At 39.2% G+C, this 24,866-nt stretch overlaps 1 protein-coding gene across 1 annotated transcript in view; it reads right to left on the bottom strand.

The window, feature by feature from the left end:
• Nucleotides 1-24,866, bottom strand: part of fstl5 (follistatin-like 5) — a 157,857-nt gene that overhangs the window by 29,851 nt on the left and 103,140 nt on the right. The window contains exons 9-10 of the mRNA XM_040120213.1: nucleotides 10,654-10,815; nucleotides 9,623-9,757 (exon numbers count right to left, since the gene is read on the bottom strand). Of these exons, the coding sequence (XP_039976147.1) occupies nucleotides 9,623-9,757; nucleotides 10,654-10,815 (297 nt within the window). The remainder of the gene's footprint in view (nucleotides 1-9,622; nucleotides 9,758-10,653; nucleotides 10,816-24,866) is intronic.

The following is a 24,866-nucleotide window of genomic DNA, read 5'->3' as shown; positions in this document are numbered from 1 at the left end:
TAGGTTGTTTTTTGCATTCTTGCTCTGTCCACTCTGCTCTTTATGTTTTGTATGGTTTACTTGATTAAAAAGATCCTTATTCTTATCATTATCATAACTATTATGTCAGTCTTTTGCAGATTGCACCATCGAAACCGTTCATAAGCCGTCATGTTTTAACTGCAGCTTAAAGGCGTTTAAACTTTCCACTGGATTTATAATATTCATTTCACAAAGTCTTCAGCATGAAACGCAGTCGACAGGCAGTAGGCTGCTGACACTGTGGATAGTGTGGCTGCCTGGTTAGAGCTCCTTGTTGCTGACAGCGTGTCCAACACCGTGTGAAAGCCTGCTGTGATAGGAGGGACACTGCTGATGGCAACATGGACACTATTTTGGCACAAGCTGATCTTTATTCAGAGGATACGGAGCAGACAGCATGGCGGACGGCGTGAATAAAACAGCTTTGTGAAGACTTCGGTGCAAAGTAGTGGTTTTCGTCTGTGTGGGATCGAGGCCTGGGAGATTGCAGGGGCTTTGTTCCAGCCAATTACTTCACCAGCAGATTTCCCTGATTACATCTTCCCCTCTGCCTGAATCTGTGAAATCAACCACTGCTGTGTTTGATTGGGGAAAAAAGCTTACTAACTAATAGACGTCGAATAATGATGGAGAAACAATGTAACAGAATATGCACTAAGGACAGTAGAATATGAAGAAGATAGCACTGGATAAAGTATAGAGTAGAAAGCAGAGAAAAGAGTATGAAGCAAAGATAGCACAGTCTATAAATAGAGACAATAAAAGGTTGATGACAAGGGCAATAAAGGGGATTTATTAGAATGAAATGTCCACAGTTGGTTGTCGAGGGAGGTGAGAAGGTTACTCTTCAATAGCACTGATCCAAAATTATATTCCAAGTTTTGGAGACTTCTACACTCCAAAATATATTTGTCTTAACAAGTCATTTAGTGTCGTATGTAGTTTTTTTCTTAAATAAGATTTCTCAGAAATGTCTCAAAATTAGTCTCTGTATCTTGACAAGACGGAAATGAAACATTTCCCTGCCCACTGGAGTTGCAAGACTCCTTGCTCCTGCTAAGCTACGTAAAGGCCATTTAAGGCGAGACATGAAGAATGGAGTAAAGTATGGAGGAAAAGTATATGGAGTACAGCTGTGAGTGTGGGACAGAGTAGGATATGAAGCTGGAATGTACACAGACATTGATGGGAAGCACTGTCCTCACACTTGCTGTATATTCTTATGTTATATGTGCACCTAATTTACAAAATATGCTATAATGCAGGATACTTTAACTTGCATGTTAGTTCTACAGTCCATAAAACATGCTCAGTTCACACTTGAACTTAACATATACCGTATAATCATGGTCACAGACTCGTTGGTTGCAAAAGCTCAAGAGGGCTTACTGTATCTATAAACTTTGCAGAGGATAGATGCCAGAGAGACTGTAATCAAATCCCCTGGACCCGCTACTACCTGTGCCGTCACAATATGGAGACAGATGTACTTACTGCCGATAGAGTGTGTGAAATAGTGGCTGAATAATTCATCCATAAGGATTCATCTGTTGGCTGGCTGCCTTCACGAAATAAAGTTTGCAAAACAAGCTCTTCCTTAATCTGCCTTTCCCAGCTTTTTTTTTTTTTTTTTTTGCCCCTCTTTTTAGAGGGCACAATCACTGCGTTCAATAATAAACTTTATTTCTAAAGCTACATTAACCTTAGCCAACCAGCTAACTACAGCTAATCCATTAAAATGTTCAGCAACTATGAGCGCAGAGGTATCTCATGCAACATGATGTAGTCACTGATTAACAGTATAGGCATTAAACATTTCCAAAGATCTTAATAAATCCTTCAAGGGTTCAAGGGTAATTGTTACAGCACAGTGAAAACAGACCAAATACCAGTACAGCTGCCATGTTGTGTCCTCTATGCTAATAAGCTCTGTAAGGACAACCAAATAAGAATTAAATGACTATACAGTGAAATCACGCATAAAGTCGGAAAGAAAGGTATAAATGGAAAAGTTTCTCCTTATCTCAGTGACTCATTAGACAATGATGTCATCCTCATTTAATCTGCAGTTTCTTTCTTTTACAATACCAATTGAGTGAATAATTCTGTGCTACAACTACTATATTAAACATTCTTTATTTGGTCCAGAAGGACACTTCAGCTATAAAGGGCAAAGGAGCAGCAGCTTAAGCCACTATATCCTCTGTACAGTACTCTGCAAGTCCCTGATATGACGCATGAAGTGCAGCATAATGTAGAGACATAACAAAGTGGAGCGACAAACACTCGTTGTGAGCCTCGCAGATCCTCTGACACTGCAGAAATAATTGGCACATTGTGAAGGGCAGATATTTATGCCAGTTTAGTGGCAGACTGTCAGAGATGGATGGCGCTCTGCCTGCTGGTGACAGACTGTTAAAGAGATCTCAGAATACCGACTGCTCAGGTTTTCCCAAACGATGAAGCAAACGGGTAAATTTGAGAGAAAAACAGTTCACGTTTGTGTGGCACCTGTAAGGAAAAAGGTTTTGACCTTCAAGCTTGCCTGTGGTGAATTGATCCAAAGAAGCACATTCATGCCCTGCTCACATGTTTTTAGTTCATCTCTTTAATATCTTATTCAGTCTTTTGACAACTGACTTAGTTCGTTATTCAGCTCTCTCTCTTAGTCAAGTGTTTGAATGAGAGGCCCAAGGCAGGTCATAAACACGATGATTTCAGAGAAATAAGATCATTACTTTCCACAAAGTCAGATTTCTAAAGTATTTCAGTGTATTGTCACAATGTGTCATTTGAGTCTGTGTCTGTTTCAGATCAGTGGTATTAGATCAAGGGTAGTCTGGTACCACAACATGCCCACCAGCATCTCAACTTCTGTAGGGTCAGAGTATGGAGCTTTTGATGGAAAGCATCCTTGATTCTGCTACCTACAGGCAAATGCCACACATTTTAATAATGCACATCGCTCTCTGTCTCCCTCTTTCTAAAGCTACAAAGCCAGAGCGACTAATGCTTGAATATGTAGAGGGACAAAAGCTTGTTTTAGGTTGTTTGGTTTGTGCTGCGATATGATCATGATTGATGGTTCAAGTCACCAGGTAAATTAATTTTTTAGAGAGAATTGTGTATGTTGACAAAACAGTCTCACTATGAGGTCAATTTAGCAGCTGTTCTGGAGCTATTGATCGTATCACACAATCATCCTCAGCAGATGGAGCTAGCCTGTTGTCGTTGAATTGTAGGCGTTCAAATTTCCATTTTTCCTAAGTATTTTAAAGATTCTGATACAAGTTGTCTTAAAAGATGTGATTGTAAGTTCATTCTTGACCTTGGAAATTAGAAATTCTAAAAAAATACCTGTGTTTAGGTATTACTTTAGATGGATAAGTTGGGGAATAAGCTTTGAAATTTGTGAATTATTTTACACAGGAGTTCTAGTTTAGATCTGGAATTGGTATGGTTAAGGTCAGATCTTCATTAATTGCATGATTTCTATCTTATTTGTCCTGTAGTCTCTCCCGGAAACCAGAATTTCAGACCAGATGCTGTACTATAGATGTGTAATAACTGAGCCAATGACTTTAGAGAGCCTCTCTGGACAGAAAATGATGCCATATGGAGCTAATCTCGATTCACACTCTGAATGTACTCAAGCCTGTGGTTTTGAGGCAGGATTCTGATATGATTGTGATTTATGTGACATAAATGGGGTACACAGATGTTCTAAATATATTACTTTTTGATTAAATTTTTGCTGTTGGGTTACAGCTTGCGCTTTAAGAAATGAGAACTGGCATACAGGTAAGTATGCATACATTTACTTTCTTAATGGATTTCACTTATGACTTCAGTACCTACACCTAGGTGCACTGTGGGTTTTTAGAACGTTAGAAGCAGTATGTCAGGATGTAACATAATCTCAGCAGCAGACTCTGAACGAATGAAAACAACAAGGGCAGAAAGTTGGAACAAGACTAGTTCAAAACCTAGTATACGGCTGGAGCACCCTTCATCTGTTTGCTTCTCTCCTACTGTCTTTCGCTCATATATACATATAATTACATACATACATACATACACATTCAATTTAATACAGCCGGATTCCCGATAAAACTGTTCACATTTACATGTTTTTCTGTTTCTGTTGTCAGACAACGAAACAAGTATGAAATAGTGACTGAAACGTAGCTCATGAAGACCATATGTTAACCAGCAGTCACTTCCAAGCCATTTCCAAGCTGCTGCTCTGCAATGATTTTATAACTGCGACATTGTCTGACAGAATCACCATACACACAATATGCTTCGGCTATATTTACCTGTAAAACGATCACTCAGAGAGAAGGTTAGAGGCTCATTCACATCTACGCAGCTGCCGTGCGGTCAAATTGAATGAGATGCATAGAGGTGTGCCAGCAGAGGGAAAGCCCCACCTCAAGCTTGCAGGGCAATACTGGTGACTCTTTTCTGTGGAAAGTAGCTAAGGTTTGTCCAAAAAGTGGCTAGATTTGTCGCTAGGTGCTTTTGTGTGGAAAAGTCGCTAAAAGGGGTGTGAAAAGTCGGTAAATGTAGCGACAAAGTCGCTAAGTTAGCAACACTGCCTGTAAATGCCCCCCGATGACGCAATAGAAACCGTTTGCGCCAATTTATTTTGAAAGGGGAATGGCCAATGGGGAAACTCTAACACTCGGCCAGCCAACAAATTGTCTAACTTCATCACTCACTCACTCACTCACTCACATTTTTGTTTATAGGGCTGACCTCGCTGTTGCAGTCCAGCCAGATAAGAAACTAAAAGATCTTGTAACTAGATTAGCTTTTTCTGCTTTTCTGCTATTTTCTTAATGTTTACTTAAGTTATACTTAGCTGTATACTTATACTGTTAACAGTATAACCTATAACTATTATGTTTACACTCTGCAAAAATTTAATTTCTTAAGAAATTCCAGGGCGGTGGCAGATACATGAACAACGCTGCTGACATTACAGCTGCTTGTTTACACACACACTCGGTGAAAAGCAAATATATCATGAGCCTTTGCTATATTCTTAGTCTTGTTTACTTATTGTTTGATTAGATATTTCCTGATGTAAATGGGAACTTTGTCCAAACAAAATAGATCTTAAGTCATTAAATACTAATGCAATGGGAAGTTTGACATATTTTGTGAATTGAAAGGTTTTTGTAGAATCATTTGTTTATTTTCCTTAGACTAAGGTACTGAAAATAATATAAAATTTCTGAATTGATACTGCAGTTGAGGCACTGGTATTACAAATTGTAGCTGATGCTAGCCATCGCCATCATTTTGTAAACACTTCTTATGATAGCATTCCTCATCTGGATCTGTCCGAGCATGTGGATGAACTGACAGTGCTGTGTGTGACTTGTGCTACCATGTGACTCACCCTTCCCAGTCTGACAGTTATTGTGAGCTGAGATGTGCCCTACACTGTACTCGAAACTGGTGAAAAGCTCTTACATGAACTGTAGTGCCAGGTTTGATATTCAAGTAAGGGCAGGCTGAGTGCTGATGAAGATGAGTGTTCAAGGTCAGTGATAGGCCAACGGTCATTGTGACTCAGAAAGAAGTAAGACAGTGAAACAAGAAAATATTGTTGGAAATGAGACAAGAGGTTGATACCCAGATGAAGTGAAGCATAGCCAAGGGCTTCCCGAGGTTGGCTACGGGTTGCTAATGTTGCTTGCTCTTAATTCTAATGAGATTTCAAGTGCACTAACTAGGAAAATATACTTAAAAGCATAAATGAACATTTTACAATGCTGTGTTATTACAGAACTGTTACTGATTGTGACTAAACTGCATTAGACAGTACTTTTAGTACAGAGGCAAAGAGTAGTTAGTGGGCGACCCGGAACAAAATCAGCCTTCCTCAATCTATTTTTGGGGCATTTCTGTCAGATTACCTTCACCAAGCATTACGTACCTGGAAGGAACATTTACTTGGCATTCCATTTAGAGACAGACAATTAAGTTCTATGCTATCTGGGAACCATTTGTTACGTTTTTGAAAAAAATATGGGAACCAATAAACTGGACTCGTGCTGTATTATTTTTCCACCTTTAATTATTCCTTATTCCTTCTTGTTTTACTTATTGTCAAATTTATTTGTGATTATTAACATTATGTGTTGTCTTTTTCCTCTCTATCTGGCTAAATTGGTCTTGTTGTGAGTGGAAAGGTCTGCTTTGCACTTGCTTATTCTGTATGCTTGTTGTATGATAAAAAAGACCATGAAAAAAAACAAAACGTTTTAACATAGGTGATGACAATTTTAAAGGATTTGAAACACTTAGAAAAAAATTTAACACATTTTTTTAGGACTTGTAAATCATCACATTTCAATGTGTGAAATACATTTACATCAATTAATGGATGTAGGAGTTTACATAAAAGTTTTTATCAAGCAGAATTCACATTTGAATTTGTGAAAAAAAAGAACAAAACACCTCCATTAAATTTGGAGAAAATATGCAAAGATAATTTCAGTGTGTTATTCACAGAATATCTGAATGTTTTGGGTGAAAGCAGTGACTTAGTGTGCCAGCATCTCCACTGAGCTTGTGAGCGTGGAGCGGCACGGTGTGCATAAACTCAGACGGGGACTGTGCTGTTAAAGCAAAAAACCCCACAATTTCAACTAAATGAACAGCCCTGCAGGCTCTAAACATCATCTGTTTGCACTTGGCATAATAATTCACCGAGTGCAAATCCAGTGGTTCTTTGTATTTCCGTTATTAATATTTTTGTAACAACAGCTGCTTGTTACACACATTAATATCCACTAAGGGCAAGAATCGCTCAGGTAAAAACAGCTGCGGCGCACACTAACACTTGTTGTGCCTGATTAAGTTTGCTTTGTTAAGGCTGAACATCAGAACACACACGAGCAGCTCAGAACTCCAGCTCTGGCATTAAACACTGATGTATTGACGACAGCTGGCAGCTTTCCTGGAAATTATCCTCCAGTTAACCCGGTACTGGAGAGCCCAATAAGAATATCTGTCCATCTGCGGTGGCTAATCAAATGCCAGGACAATGCAAAATGACAAGACAGGGTCAAAACTCAAACCCACAGCCTACTCACAGAAGTAATGAGTTGTGTGTTTTTGTTTGTTTCACCTTCTTACATGGGCAGTTACACAGCCATGAACAAGGCTAGACTTTTATTAGTCACTTTTTCTCCTTTACACTCAGATGTAAGCGAGTGCCTTGTGATCAAACCTTCAGGTGCATCAGTCCAAAAAACTAAAAATGTATTCAGTGTGTCTAGGGAAATTCTGGAAAATCACGGCAACCTACAGTCAACACAAAAAAAAAAAAAAAAAAAATCACAGTGACAAAAAAGGAACAGCAAGTATCGAGCTGAATCTAGTCTAAAAGGAATATGATGGGCCGCTAAAGGTTTTTGTGCTTGTGCATCAAGTACGTTTTAGCTGGTAATCAGCCATATATGAGCCGTCTTTGTCGCAATCTTTGTAAAAAATCATGTTCTTCATGAGTCATTTACGTTATTTGGACTATCCCATGTCGATCTCATGGGTAACACTTTACTTCAAGTCCCCCTATTAAGTATTTATAAGCAGTATACAAACATTTAGTAAATGATTTATAACACTAAAATTTAGTTGTAAACTGCTGTGAGGACTTCTTAAGTATATACTAATGCATAGTATTTGTCTACAGGCACAATTTCTCCCATGCAGATATATTTCATATTATTTCAACTGTGCTTTACTATATTGTCGTTCATTATCTGTTTGTACAGCAGCCTCCACATTTGGGAGGAGTTACAGTTGCTGACAAATATATTAACAGTTTTCTGCTTACAACTACATTATAGTGTGTTATACACCCTTTTATTATGTGTTTATATAATGTTTATAATTCTAAATAGGGGGAATAAGAACAAATTAGTTTGAGTTGATTCCAATACCCCCCCCACAATAGCCCCAAACAAATGCACTATTTACTTGAGTAATGTTTGCTGCAAACTATAGTGCCCAGCTGTTTTAGGAAATTATTATGATTTTAAAGAAAAATTCGAAAGTAAATATTTATGACCTGTTTTAAAGTCCTCAGTAGGAACAAATGGGCTCGGGGCTGAGTGCCAAACACAGGCTGGCGAAGTTGGAGTGCACTAAAGGACAGACTAAATTCTACTGTTCTTAGAGCTGAAAACAATAGTCATTAATCACGTAAAAAATTTCAAACATCTTTTGGTTCCAGCTTCTCCAGTGTCATTATATGCTGCTTTTTTCCTGGGGTATTTTTGGGATTTGGACTTTTGGTTGGACAAAACAACACAGTTAAAGATGTCACCTTGAGCTCTGAGAAATTATACTGGGCATTTTTCCACAAATGTTGTGACATTTTCAAGCTTAAAACAAGTCATCAGTTGAGCGGAGGTGACGGCTTCAGTGTTTGAGGCCCGCAGACGGTGTGAGCTAACACCCCACATTAGCCTCAGGCTCACAGAGGCAGCCAATCCATGGAAATAAATAGTCAGCTTCCTTTTACTCACTCGACTAGCTTCTGAATAAAGGGGATATTCTCCCAGGAAATCTAGAGTGGGTCGGGTGTACTGTCAGTAAAATATTCAGGCCAGACTACGACAGTGTAGTTAAGTCTGTCACTTCTCTCTTTCCCTTTTCGTAATATGGTAGTTCAGCCTGGCCTGGCTGTCCGCTGAAATCCCTTTCAATTCCTGTCCTGTGAGGTTGTTCTAAAAAGGGTCTGCAATATCCGACTACTAGCACCACTTTTGCCCCCGGTAGAGCATCAAAAGCTTCAAAGCACACGAGTGACTTCTGACCTCGCCGAGCATGATCCTCTAATGCGTGACCGGCTTGGTGCAGGAGGTGTCATGCTGTGTGGATGACATCTAATGGCGTTGGGTCTGGTAGAGGTGTGGGACAGAGTACACGTGAGATGTGTGAGTCAACTACGGAGTTGCTGTGTGTTCTCTTTGGGAACAATAATTACCCACAGGAAAAAGCAAAACACCAACAACGGGTCCTGAAACCCAAGGACAGATTCTGACATTTCTGAGAAGGTCAAAGTTAATTACCGTGTGAGACTCTAGTCAAGGGGAGGGAACAAGAGGAGATTGTTTGTGTCGAAGAATCTTTCCAAATTTGGATAAGAAGGTTACTTGTGTCACAACCCTGATGTTACAAAGTCACATATTGACTAGTGATGGCTAATGACAAATACCACCTTAATCACTGAATATTCGTGCCACGGTGAGGAAATTGACAAATTGAGCAGAGCACAACTTAATCCTTTCAGGAGTAATAAAAAATCATTCTTAGCTGCAGCCCTAGTGTATCCCAGCACAGAAAAGATGAAATGAGAAAAAGAAAATGGCTTCAGGGTGGATGGAAGGGAACACGAACAATTGATGCTGCTTCCAAACCGGGAGATGACAGAGTACTTCCCTTGCAAAGGCTCCATCATTGCATCACAGGATATAAACTATTAAGAACTGACAGGATAAATTATTAAGAGCTCCATTTGCATGGCTCCATTATCCCTTGAATAAAAACAGAGACCGACGGAATGACTTATACATACAGGTTTTGCGTGCAGAGTCCTCCACAAATAGCGAAGAGATGTCCTCATCCACGCCAGCCTCATTTTTTGCGATGCAGGTATACGCACCAGTGTCCTCAAAGTGCACGTTGCTGATGTGCACCTCACTTCCATTGGCTTTGAGGAAGAACAGAGGAAACAGACGAGAAAAGACAGTTTGCCTTCCAGAATAAGATGAAAGGCAACTTAATGCTACCATCCTCTGCTACCATTACTGTTACACAGCAGCCCTCTAATATGTTTGGAAGAAGGGTGAGAGGTTTTTTTCAGGGAGAATTCAAAAAGGTTGGTGCTCTGAGTAAGAACGCAGCACTAGCCTGCCACATGCTGTGTTTCTAATTTTGTGTTTTTGTGCACAACCTCAAAAAGAGAAGCATTTGTCTTCACTCTTTATTGAAAGAACTGCAAATAACGTTAAACTTCGCCTCTGAATATTTGATCGTGGGGCTGGACAATAAACTAAATTTATCAGGTTCCAGACATCGTGAATCTCTTGATGACCTAAATGTACTCCCATCACAATTTCCAGCCAAAGTCTTTGAAATGAAAATAGCAACAAAAACCAATTAAATCTATCCAGAAAGTCAACTAACCAATCAGCTACAAGGCCAACATCTTTCAAACTGTGATCAAAAAGGACAAATGTATCAGAAGTGAGGCAACATGAAAGAGAAAGACATGCACTGACATAAAAAATGTTTACATTTGCTCAAGTGTATGTGATCATTCATCTTGACACAGATTTTAGGTAGTACTGCCCCGCCCTATTTTATACATGTAAAATGAATCATTATTAGTGGAAGCAGTATTAGTTAAGAATAGACAGTAATCACGGTCATATAGTAGCAATAATAGTGAAATTGATCTTAGTGGTAGTAGCTGCAATTGTAAGAGCAAAGGTAGAAGTGTTAGTAACAGTAGCAGTAAAATAATAATGGAAGTGGGAGTGGTGGCAATAAAAATATACGTTAAGTTTACATGCAGTAAGCAGTAAACTCTTGACTCCTCTGTACCTTGCAGGGTGAGCTGTTTGGACAGTTTGGTTGTGATGTCCATGCCGTTCTTCAGCCAGGCCAGCTGGGGGCTGGGGATACCCTCAGCATGGCAGCGCAGGCTGGCGGTGACGCCTGGCTCCCTGGCTTGGCTCTCTGGGTAAACTCGAATGACGGGAGGAACTGTAAATATGGTGAAGAAGAGGAGAGGGACACGGTGGAGATGGAGAAATGAATACATGTTTGCACGATCTTACACTGTTGTTTACAGAAGTACCACTCGATGAGTGAGGCAAGCTTAGTAAATGAGAAATTTGAGAGAAGATGGCATGTTCTGAATGTATGGCTTGCATTAGCACACACTATCAATGCCTTAAGGTTAACATGCAGTGTAAAGCCAAACAAATCACATAGATAAATAAGGGAGAGAACCTCTATTGATTTTTCTTGGTAGTTATTGATTTTATGTAACCTTTTGTCAGGAGGGAGATGAGAGGATTGAAGCAGAAAAAACAAAATGTGTGAAGAAACAAAAGGCACAGACTAAATGTCACTCTCTTCAGCAAACTTTTCCAAAACCTGACATTACACATTTCTTCACATTGTGTCGCTGTCATGCTGGAGTTTTGCTTCTTTATCCTGCCCTCGAGCAAAAATAAACAAACCAAAAACTCGTCTACATACTGTACTTCCAAGAACCATAAACTACCATAAATCAATAAAGCACACAAAAACGTTAATAATATGCATTTATGCATTGGCTGAGAATATGCCACAGGTTTTGCTCTACACCCGGGGGACTAACTTGTTAGAGCCGTGCTCGACAAAACATGGAAAATATCAAAAGAATGAATTTAAATAATCCTTTAAAACGAAGAAGCCTTCTCTAAATAGCATAACAATGATAAAACCTTTCAAAAGGGTAGTAGTATGTCTGAGGAAACTCTCGCACTGAAACGGTGACTGAAATTTGGACATTGACAATGAAGTATTTAAAGAGCAACCATAAAAAAGGAGCATGATTCATTTCACAACAGCCTGTCAATATGAGGATGACAAACTGGCAGGGGTTTAGATAGGGACATCAGATCTCTCTATCTTGCCATCATGGTTTGAGCAATCCCTCATAGCCTCTGTGGCCCAAATCAGTGTCCTTTGTTTTTTCTCCTTTCTGAAACAAGACTTTAGAGTAGTGAGTAGAGGATGGAATTGAAAGTCCTGGCAGAAGCAGAGAAGGCAGACGTGCTGTAGAGACCATTTCCTCTGGGCACTGGGTTGGAGGAAGTCTTTACTCAGCCAGGTGAGTGAAAGGACTGAAGATTGCTGACACGGCCATCTGGTAGCCATGGCACTCCCGGGCTTTGGAGCTCATGCCAACCTGACTGCCAACACGCCGTCAACAGTAGGCCACCAAGGGCTCTTATGGCACCCAGGTTACTTTACCAATCATAGTCACAGAGACACTACAGTTATGCTGATGCCACTCAGCAATAACAAGGTTGACTGAACAGAGCCCATGGAGACAATTAATTTGTTACAATTGTTTGAGTGAAGATTATTACTCATTATTACTCACACTTCCTCATACATGTCCATACAAGCATGCAAAAGCTCTGGCCTTATTTCCTTGTAGGTGTGCAGCGCATGCTCTTCCTCTCGTTTTATTATACTTCCTTTAATCTGTTTTCGTAACATGTTTACTGTAAATCACTTTGTGACAGCCTTCTTTGTTGCAGTTGTTCTGTAAATAAAGGTTGTTTGAATCTATAGCTGCATCTGTAAATAAATCTTCCTAAGTGCACATTCAATTAAACGTAGTGATCTCAGTGTATCTAAAGATACAGTGCATTCAGAAAGTATTTAGCCTGATGCTAAAATCGTTTTAATTCATTTTCCCACATTAAAACTACACCCAATACCCCAAACTGACAAAGCAAAAAAAAGAATTATCAGAAATGTTTGCAAATTTATTTAAAAAGGAAAAACTGAAATATCACATTGACAAGTACTCAGATCATTTGATATCCAACTTGAAATTTAGCTCAGTTGGCTCCCATTTCTCCTAATCATCTTTGAGATGTTTCTGCACCTTGTTTTGAGTCCACCTGTGGTAAATTCAATTGATTGGAAATGATTTGGAGAGGCAGACACCGATCTATATAAGGTCTCACAGCTGACAATGCGTATCAGAGCAAAAACCAAGCCGTGAGGTCGAAGGAACTGCCTGAGGAGCTCAAAGACAGGACTGTGTCAAGGCACATATCTGGGGAAGGCTAAAAAGATTATTCCATTATTCTTAAATGGAAGAAGTTTGGAACAACCAGGACTCTTTCTAGAGCTGGCCGCCCAGCCAACCTGAGCAATTCGGGGAGAAAGGCCTTAGTAAGAGAGCTAACCAAGAACCCGATGGTCACTCTGGCTGAGCTCCAGAGATCCTGTGTGGAGATGGGAGAAACCTAAGGGACCTAAATGACTCTCAGACTGTGAGAAACAAGATTCTTCTGTCTGATGAAACCAAGATTGAACTGTTTGGTCTTAATTATTTACATCATGTCTGGGGGAAACCAGGCACCGCTCATCACCTGCCAAATATCATCCCAACGGTGAAGCATGGTGGTGGCAGCATCAAACTGGGGGGGTGTTTTTTTTTTTTTTTTTAACAGCAGAGACAGGGAATCTGGTCAGGGTGAGGGGCAGCTGAACAGAGCAAAGTACACAGATATCCCTAATGAAAACATGGTCCAGAGGGCTCAGAACCTCACACTGGGCCGAAGGTTCACCTTCCAACAGAACAATGACCCTAAGCATACAGCAAAAACAACACAGGAGTGGCTTTGGGACAACTCTGGAAATGTCCTTGAGTGGCCAAGCCTGAGCCCTGACTAGAACCCATCGAACATCTCCGGAAAGACCTGAAAATGGTTGTCTATCAACAGTCCCCATCCAACTTGACAGAGCTTGAGAGGATCCGCTGAGAAGAATGGCAAGAAATCCCCATATCCCTGTTTGCAAAGCTTATCCCTTCATACCTAACTAGCCTCAATGCTGTAATTGCTGCCAAAGGTTCTTCAACTAAGTAGTGAGTAAAGCGTCTGAATACTTATGTATTCCTTTTTTCCTTTTTAATAAATTTTCAAAAATTTCCAACATTGTGTTTTTGCTGTGTGATTGTGGGGTACTGAGTTTATGATTGATGAGGGGGAAAAAAAGGAATTTTAATGATTTTAGCATAAGGCTACAACATAACAAAATTTGAGAAAAAGGAAGGGATCTGAATTCTTTCTGAATGCACTGTATATAATTTTAAAGCAATGTGTATTTGTGATTTGTATGCCATGCATTTTTACCTAAAAGAATGAGCTCCTGCTGTTTTTATAATGGGTCTGAGCACAGTATTTACAATGCTAAAAAAGAAATTCCTCTCCATTTTACATTTAGTACATTATCATTGAGTGTACTCAAATGCACGTTAGTGTCTTGGTTAGGATCAGGTTTTTGGAATATCATGGTTATGCTTTGTGCATATAAACATTATATCCTGGTTTCAGAAATCATGCATGTTACTAAGATATGAGGGATGGCATATCCTGGTTTTGAGAAACCATGATATGCTATCCCGGTTTTATTGTGGTAACAACTAGTATACTGTGGCATAAAAATACGTGGTCCAAGTTTCTAAAACATTCTCTGCTATGTTTGCAGGTGCGTCCTGAACTTACATTATGAAGTAGTTAGTCAGGAAAACAAAACAAAACAGATGATAAAGTATATAATTATGATCTACACAATTAAATGAAAGTGAAAGTCTGATATTCGTAAGACAGAAATAGAGCTGAGGCAGTTAGTTGATAAATTAGTTGAACGGACCAAATTTAAGAATTAACAACTACTTTGATAAAACGATTAATTATTTGAGTTATTTTTCAAGGAAAAATACCAACTTTTGCTGGTTTAAGCCTCTAAAATGCAAAGATTTGCTACCTTCCTTTGTCTTATATGAAAGTTAAGTGAATAAGTTTTGGTTTTAGACAAAAAACAAACAAGGAATTTGGAGATTTCACCATGATACAGAGGAAACTGAAAATCTGACTTTCTATAGACAAAACAATAAATCAAGAAAATAATAAGCAGATTTATCAATAATAAAAACAGTTTAGTGGCAGCCCTACAGAAGATTCATTCTGTTGTTGCCCTTGTTTTCCATTGTGGATGATTAAATGAAGAATCTAAATTCAGCGGAGTGCTAAATTCAGCAGAGCGGAGTCCATGCAGCCTGATTCATCTTTAGCTGTTGGGTAACTCTGTCAGTACAGAAATGAGATATTTCTGGAAGTGGAAGAGTCAGAAACAAACTTGCACTGATGCAAATAATCAGAAACCCGGATAATTAGAATCATGTACACAAGACAGGGAGCTGAATAGCCAAGTTTCTTTATGTTCAATGTAAACGTGAAATCCCAAATATGATCGGAACAAGAATAAGGCCCTAACCATAATACTAGATGTTAACATGGTCATCATAAAATCAGAAAAAATAAGGTATGCTCAGAATGATCCCTGTATTCTAAATTTATGTTGAGTTACTACTTAATTTTAAAATATTACACAGTCAGATGAAACTTCTCACTGTGTAGACAACAAGGTACAAGTATATCAAATATCTTTAACATATTTCAATAAGTGTCGATTTGTCTACTTTGTGATCTCTCTGAGACCGAATGGTAGGATGTGTGGATGTGTTTGTTTGAGTGTGTGTGGTGACGTTGAGAGAAGATTTTGGGACCATGGCAGACATGGAATGTACCTTTGTTTGTGGCACAAAACCACAACAGCCTATTAATCAACAGCCGTATACTGTGAGCAAGTTCCCCTGAGCACGTGAATAATATACCCTCTCATGGAATATCACAAAGTTGTATTCATTAGTGTGCTGGAATTAAAACTTAGGAAGGGTCCACAAGCTTTTTTATTCAAGAAGAAAAAATAGTATTAATACCACAGGGGACAGTAGAGTGAAATTCAGGTTAGTCTGTCAGGGAAGGACACTTCACTTGAGCAAAAGCTTCAACACTCACATATAGTACAGTATACAAGCACTTTATTAGGAACACCATACTAATTATTGGGTGGGGCCTCCCTTTCCCTTTGCAAAAATGCCTCAATTTTCCCAGACAGATTCCACAAAATGTTGGAATCATTCCTTTGAGATTCTTTCCATGTTGAAATGACTGCATCACATCATTTCTACAGATCTTTCAGCTGCACATTCGTACTGCAATAATCCCATTGTACCATATCCTAAACTCAATATCATGTTCATGAATCCAGTTTGAGATTACTTTCGTTATGTGACATGCTGCATTATTGTGCTGGAGGTAACCATTAGAAAATGGATAAATATTGGCCATAAAGGGATGCACATGATCAGAAACAACACTTAGACAGGCTGTGGCATTCAAACCATAGCTGATTGGTATTAAGGGGCTCAAAGTGTGCCAAGAAACATTCCCCTCACCATAACACCACCACCACCAGCCTGGACTGTTGACACAAGGCAGGCTTGGCCCATGGATTCTTGCTGTTGATGCCAAATTCTGTCCATACCATCTTTGTGCCTCAGCAGAAATCCACATTCATCAGACCAGGCTCGTTTTTTCAAGTCTTCAACTGTCCAGTTTTCTCTGAGCCCGTGCAAACTGCTGCCTCAGATTTCTGTCCTTGGCTGACAGGAGTGGAACCTGACATAGTCCTCTGCTGTTGTAGACCGTCCGCCTCAAGGTTGGACATGTTGTGCATCCGGAGATGCTTTTCTGCTGACCACAGTTGTATAGAGTGGTTATCTGAGTTACCATAGCCCCTCTGACAGCTACAACTTCTACAGAACCACCACTCACTGGATGTTTTTGTATTTCCACACCATTCTGAGTAATCTCTAGAGACTGTTGTGTGTGATAATCTCAGGAGATCAGCAGTTTCAGAGATACTCAGACCAGCTTGTCTTGCACCAACAATCATGCCACGGTCAAAAAGTAATTGCATGTTCAATAGTTTTCTGCTGTAGAGGATAATGACGGTGAACAGTGTAAGAGAAAACAGAGAAATGATCCAGCTGTAAGTCAACCAGGTGCTTCCCAGAGGGTTGGTAATGGTTTAATACACTAAGCAACAAGTTAAAACAGATTTTCTTTTAGAATGTAAAATGGAATCAGAAACACTTGTAGGCTACAGTTTATGTTTAATAACTCAACTTAATAAATATATATATATATATATATATATATATAATATATATATATATATATATATATATATATATAGGGCAAAGGTAGTCATCATATGATCAGGGTAGTGTTTTGTTAGGGCCAATACAGTATACAGAAAAATCTTCTGATTCTTTTGAGACTGATAGAAAATGGAAACCATGACAACGAGCTCACACCTTATCTCATACACCTTTTTGGGTAAATTGCTTGTGCGATTTCTGAAAATGGAACTGGTCGTCACTCTGGGTTGAGGATCTCTGCCTATGATCCAATCAGAATTTGTGAAACCACTACAGCAGTCAGATAGGTTGCAGTAAAAGTGTAGGTTCAGTGTGTAGAGGTGTAATTACAGAGCATGTAAGTGTAGGTTGTGGTGCGGTTGGCTCAGACAGAAAAGAAGTTGAAGTTAACTCCTCTGTACAGTTCATTGTCCTAATTCTAAACAAACATCTGTGATGGGAGGGGCCCAGTTCCTGCCAAAACTTTGATAACCCAGCCTAGATTTCTTAAACATCTAAGTGAGGTTTCTATGTAGGTATTCACCCTAGTTCAGTATGACATAACAACAGAACTAACCATGCTGGTAAATTTACAGTGGCTTCAGCAAGTAATCAGACCCCTTCACATTGTGCACACTTCATTGTTTTGTAGATTTAATTGGAAATTGACAAAAAATGCCATTTTTGCCCATCAATCTACACTCAATAATCCATATAATAAAGTCAAAACATGTTTTTAGAAATTGTTGTAAATTTATTAAAAATAAAAAACTGAAATCTGTCTTTCACAAAAGTATTCAGACCCTTAATTCAGTGCTTTGTAAAAGCCTCTTTGGTAGCAATTACAGCTCTTAGTGTTTTTGCGTTAGTCTCTACAAGCTTTGCACACCTGGCTTTGGGCAGTTTACCCCATTCTTCCTGGCAGATCCTCTCAAGCTCCATCAGATTGGATGGGAAGCATCTGTGAACTGCCATCTTCAGGTCCTTCCACAGATGTTCTATGCGGTTTCAGGAGAATCTTTTTGCTCATGCTCACACATACATTTAAATGCTGTTTTGTCAGGTTCTCAGCAGAGGATTTGTGAAGCTCTGTTAAGAGTGACCGTTGATGGTCAAAGAGGGTGAGTTCTGGTGGTTCCAAACTTTGTTTCATTTTACAATGAAGGCCACTGTGCTCCTAAACACACTCAAAGCTTTAGAAACTGTTTTTTTACCCTTGTCCTGATCTATGTCTCACCACAATTTTATCGCAGAGCTCTACAGAGAGTTCCTTGGACTTCATGGCTTGGTTTTTGTCATGACAAATACATAGGTGTGTGCCATTCTAAACTATGTCCAATCAATTTAGTTTGATACAGGCCAACTCCAATTACGTTCTAGGCACATCTCAAGGCAAATTAAAGCAAAGAGGATGCACTTGACAATAATTTGGAGTATAAGGGTCTGAATACTTTTATAAATGACAGATTTCAGTTTTTGATTTTTAATAAGAGAGAGTTACCGAAGAAGACTCAAAGCTGTAAATGCAGCCAAAGGGGCTTCAACAAAATACTGAATTAAGGGTCTGAATGTTTTTGTGAATGACAGAATTCAGTTTTTGATTTTCAATAAATTTGCAAATATTTCTAAAAACATGTTTTCACTTTTTCATTATGGTTTATTAAGCGTGGATCAATGGACAACATTGGCTATTTTATCCATTTAAAATTAAATCTACAACACAATTAAGTGATTGGATTTGGGATTGTATGCACAGAATGATGCATGTCGACTATAGGCTGGTTCCAGATCAATTTTAAGAGTTGTTCAGTGATTCAAATAGGTCTGTGGTTTACCTATTGGTGGCCGTTTCCCATAATTAGTGAATAAATTGACCTGTACCAGCTAAATTGGCAGGATTAGGAATAAGAACATCATCTTATTACATTACTAGCAAGGTACCTAGATAGATTCATGAGATATACACAGCGATGAAGGCTGTTATAACTTGATTTACAGAAATTACTGTTCTGCTTATTCTTTCGATTGCCATGAAAACTACTAACTGCTCCTAGCAACCAATACTGCAGTTTGCCTGTCATCTGAAAATGATGTCAGCAGCTAAAAGGCAAAAATATGAAAGGAACTGTACATGTACAAATTTACATTTTTCTGACCACTTTAGGATTTCTTCATTAAGTTCATTTAAAAATTGAGATTCAAAGTTCAGTCTTGGCGTTGATCTCGAGGTTACTGTTTTGTCAGGTTCTACAAGGGTTATTTTTTTAATGAAAACTGGGCGTACTGAGTAAATAGAGTGGTGTTTAAAGTGACTTTTCAAAAAAATGAGTTATGAAAGGAACAATATGTGACCTTACAGCATGGTACAAGAACACTATAATAATCAATTCTCTTCAGTGGGAGAAGAAAATAATTATTGATAAACATCAATGAGTAAATGTTATCTTGATTAAATGCTGAGATTTCTACCTTTCTTTTCTATTGTTCAACAATGGAGGACATCACTTCTCATCTCATCCTTAAGCCTGAAAAGCTATTTAAAATGCTGTGTCACCACAGTTTGCATTGTATTACATCTTATAGATTTTTCTGCCAGGTATCCACTCTGAATATCTAGTGTACCCATCTCTACTGTGAAAATGTGACTGCTGTCGTTCAATTACAGGCCACTGCTATTACTCAGGGGGATAGGAGGGATGGACGGCTGTGTTAGAGACTTGTGTAGGAAGGACCAAGTTATATTAAAATTGCTGAAATCCCCTTTCACTGCCCATAGAACTCAATAAAGGTCATTCCTTAGTTAAAGGCCTATTATTGGAGAAAAAACTTATCAGTGAATCCCGTTGTGACTGTGAATGTGGGCGAGAAAGTCTCTTCTGTGCTGCTGTAGACATCTATTAATGCTATTGCAGCTAAAAGCTTGTCACTGATAAGCCGTTTCCACATATGAACTCTGGACAGTGTCCAGGGAATCAGGTCCGAACATTGTCCGGATTTGGCCTTTCACAAATGAAGCCCACAACCAGAGACTGTCCGTGTCAGACACGTTTTTCTCACCGACTGGAATACTACGTGTGGTTTAGGCAAAGGGGTGGTGCCTTGGTAGAGTGTGCGGGGGGTGTAGAAACATCATCAACATGCCCCGTCGCTCACTGTGAATTCTGTGGACAATGACCTGCTGGCCGAGGAAAGTTCATTTAATGTCCAATTCGCCTGATTTGGACATTTGCGTTCACACATACTGCTCCTCCGGGTAATGTCTAGAAAAGTTCAGGGTTGCAGTGGATGTGTGAAAGCAGCTGCAGAAAGTCAACAAAGTGTCTTAAATTATTTAATTAACCCCCTTAGATCGAATGAAAAAATAACAACATGGCAAAACAATAGTGAAAATCTACTCCATTAAAAGACTGTTTGGCAGGCTTTGGATGAGGGCAAATCACAATGTTGCATTGTGGCTCTAAGGTTATACTTAATGTATGTAATTAAGTTCTAAACAAATTCAGATGATATTATCAGGAGAACTGAGATAATTATTGTTAGTTTTGGATAAGCAGTGTTTGCTACTAACAGCAATTAGCTACACAGCAAGTGTTTTTTACGTGAGCTACATAAATAGATGGAACCATTAAACCAAAATTAGGATAATTATTGACAGCGTTTGTGACTAACATGAGTGTAGCTTGTATGCACTTGCCATTAAGGAAAAAAAAAACAACAAAAAAAACAAAGCTAAAAGCATATTTGCAGCTTCAAAATAATTTATTGATTTAAAATCTTCATCATCGGGAGCAGGTGGGGATGGCTACAACGGCTAATAAAAAACAGGTGTGCCAGCTGATCGCTCACTTGCATGAGTTCGGCTTTTAATGCCATGGACCTGTTTTCATATCAATTCGATTTTATAATTTCTTACATTATAAAGTTAAAGTCACAGTGAAACAAATCAGAGCATCTTTATCTTCAGCAGTGAAGATAAAGATTAAAAAAAAAACTTAATTTAACAGCTAGATATGTAAAGTAAGGCTGTTCAGCAACATGGCACTTGTGAAAAAAAAAGAGCTTAAGTTAAGGATAACATGAATTGATTAAATTATTGAAAGAATTTCAAATAGCATTGATAGGAGTGAGTATTTTGCTTGAAGAAATGTTCTGTAAATGTTCTTTCACAGTAAATCTGCATCTTTCGCCAGGATCCCCAAATGCCTTATTAGCTACCGAGAACAATGAAGCTCCTCTTTTCACATTAACCAGGAAAATTTTGTGTTGCGCCTTTTGAAAATACCTCACTTACACACAAAACCAGTTCTTGCGTGCAATTCATTACCATTTCCTTTGCCTGAACAGTTGTGAAAATGAAATAGCAAGTTGGTCGGTGGCATTTTTCCTCTCAAAATTCAATTCAAACAAGATGCGAAAGAAGTGCATTCTGATGTGTTTTCGAGAGTGTCAGGAGAGCCACTGCCAGGAGAATGCGACACAGCAGGGCTGACAGCTCCATCATAAAGCTCCCCAGCCAGTCGTCAATCACTCTGCAAGGCTCCCGTTGGCCGTGCCGCTCTAGATGATGAGCAGGCGTGCAGACACACACACACACACACACACACACACACACACATACACACAAGAGCACAGAACACACAAACACCATGGCTGGAGACCACTTTGCCACCACACTACTGGGAGATTTCCAACTAAGCCTAGCAGACTTGTTACAAATCTTCAATCAAATTGAACTTGTGGCTGTTGCTAAAAAACATGGCAGTCATAGCCATTGGATTGTGAGAACTGACCAGGTATCTGTGAACGACGTTCACTCAAAATAACGCACATGATCCTGTGCCCTCTCTATCACAGATCTACGAACAGTCACTCATACGCTACAGATACACAACCACAGCAAATATGCAAACAGCATGATGAAAAGCCTCCTCTCTTAGCTGCGATTAGTCCCTCACCTGAGCGTCAAGCCAAGCCAAGGAGATGTGTGAGAAATCCAGCTCAGACAACAGTTTTGTCCAGAGCATGAATCCAAATGCATTACATGTTCAGTGCATCATATAGCTGGTGAAATAGTACTTTGTCATGGATAAAACAAAAGTGAAAACAGCAAAACTGCTGGAGCTGTTACAGAAAAGATCTGGGTCAGAAATTAAGAGGCATAATGGATGTCCAGGGAATACCACTGTGCCGTGTTTGTATGCTCTTTTTTTTCTACTTTTAAAAGAGGTCTCATCTTGCACAGGTCTGGCTCATTTTCATGTTTGTTATTTGATTTATTATTTACTGCAAGGAATCTTAAATAATACAATTAAATCTGAAGAAATTTAGTCCATGGAGAATTTGTGGCCCAAAACAATAGAGAGAAAAGAAACCAGAATATGAAATGATTCTTTTTTTCTGAGAAATTGTTGCATTTAGATATAACTAGGGCTATGCTATTATTAATAGTTCTTTGATTATCAATGTAATAATAAAGAGTAAGAAGATGTCAACATGACATGCTCTAATTTGCCATTTCATTCATGTCGATTTGTATTGGGTTAAGGGAGGTCTTATTTTATAGAAAAAAAAAAAGCAGAAGAAGAAATCTATGTAAGGAAAAATTCACTAGGCACGTCTAAATGTTTATGTAAAACACATCCATATTAACCAAAACAGATAAATATTAGGCATTTAAGAACTGCTAGAATCTACCTTCCAAGTGGTGAGCAGTTGAAAGCTCTCCTCCTCACTTCACCTGAGGGTCCAACACATAAGGCCAAAGATCAGATTATGTCTGCAAAGGTCTATTATATATTAATGCTGACTTTTTCCTGAGGTGTTTTGTCCCAAAGTATGCTTATAAACTTCTTAATGCTTAACATGTATATTATAGACAGCTAATTCCTACCACAAAAACTCAAGTTTAGATCAGGCAGACCTTTCCCCACGTGTCTCCCTGTTTCTTTGTCGTTACCCAAGCCCCTTTGAAAAAACGATGACATCCCCAGGTGACACTGTTACTAAGACCCTAACCAGACATTCCAAGTCTGAAAGGCCGTACGCTGTGTCTTAATTGCTTCTCAGTGCCTAGATACAGCAACACTCCACAAAATGAAGTCACGTGTGAGTCACATGTGCAGTCACAACCCTCTCTCTCTCTCCTGGGAAAACTGCAACACAGCAGCATTCAGCTAGGGACTTTTCAGTATCTACACAAGCATAAGGCAACTCTGGAAAAAAGAGACAGTCCTGCTCTGATCAAGGATTGTGGTTCCAGAGGGAGGCAAGTCAGACCATATCTCCTCGGTAAGGCTCCGCATTTAGCTCTGGCCCCTTCCCACTAGAAACGTGACATTCCAGGTCCCAAGGGCCAGTTTCATAGCTAGCGATTGGCACACCAAGGGCTCCTCCTTTGCCCGTCATCCACAGCTAACCTTACAGGGGATGGGCATAAAAGGTGGCAGTTTGACATTACTTCCCAGCAAGGCCCCATGGGTGTAGGCTTGACCACAAATCTCACCAGGTGTTTAAATTACTCTTAGTGTGGCCCTCCTCACCCGGGAGACCCTACCAGGAGCTGTTAACCCCAACAAGACAGCCAGGGTCACAGGGTCACAGGTGCACAATAACTCCTGACCAGGATAAAAAGGGTATAATCAAATCATTCCCAGATACAGTCAAAGGGCACTAATGAAATGACAGTGACAAAGTACCGTGCATGTACATGCATTTGTGATGGACAGTATCCAACAAAACTGAGCACAACCCCTGTGCAAGATTGCTAAAATGTCAAATTATATAATTATTGTGAGATGGTACAATTTTGAATTATTTTTAAGTTAAGGTGCAGGGTATTTTTGATCTTATGTATAACTGAAGACAAACTGGTTTGATAGACTGCATTGAAAATATGGGCCCCAAAGTACAACCTCAATGCAACAAAAGTTAGTTTACCTGTGATCACTGCATAAAAGTGATTACACCTGTGGTTTTCAATTACAGCTAATTGCATGAAAAAGGCTATAAAATAATAACTATAATAATTATTATTATAATAGTAGATTATAACAACTGTTATTATTATGACAGTTGCAGCAGCAGTTAGGAAGAGCCATGCTACCATTAACAGAAGATGCAGTAGTCATCATGGAGTTGGGAGTGGGAGTGTGCTGACATGGGCAGTGCAAAAAGTGAAGGGGAGATGACATTTATAGATGGCAATATGAATGCAAGTTTGTATACCCAAATACAGAATGAAAAGATGACCCCCAGTTTCAAAAAGCTTGGCATGAGACGAATTTCCCAACATGACAATTATCACCAACACGCTGCAAAAATCACACAAGAGTTTGTAAAGAAGAAAATTAAATATTATGTCCTGGTCAAGTATGTCCCCCAACTTGAATCCAGTTGAACACCCCTTGAGTCGGCCCCCAGCAAAGAGCAGCTGCAAAGAATTTTCAGTGAAGAACGGCAGAACCTCTTTCCACAGATTTGTGCAAGACTGGTATCATCCATTCCCTGAAGGATTAAATCTGTTAACAAAAATAAAGGCGGACATACAAAATATGAAGTGGGGTCCACAAGTCTGAGACCACTAGTGAAGTCACTTCTATTTTACATATTTTTTTGGCATGTAATCCTATTTTTTCATTAACAAATGATATCAGCTTAACAAAAATTGAGTCTTTAAAAAATTAACATGAATTTAAAAATGTCTTTGTATTGGGTATGTCCCTCCTTTTGCTTTAGTGAAAGCATGCACTCGAGCTGGTATGTACTCCACAAGTTTGTGAAAAACATGATGACCCATCTTATTCCAGCGTGATTTGACAATGTTCCAAAGAGCTTATTGTAATGTCACAGAATGCTTGGCTTTCTCAGTCTTCGAGTGCCCCCATAGATGTTCAGTGGGGTTGAGGTCAGGTGACTGTGGAGGAAGATCCATGACAGCCAGGACTCCTTGGTCTTCTGACTCGCAAAACTTTGA

Source organism: Xiphias gladius, chromosome 23 (assembly GCF_016859285.1).
Source record: "Xiphias gladius isolate SHS-SW01 ecotype Sanya breed wild chromosome 23, ASM1685928v1, whole genome shotgun sequence".
Lineage (NCBI taxonomy): Eukaryota > Metazoa > Chordata > Actinopteri > Istiophoriformes > Xiphiidae > Xiphias > Xiphias gladius.
The sequence above is the reverse complement of the archived record's forward strand: the minus strand, read 5'-3'. Positions and strand labels throughout refer to the sequence as shown.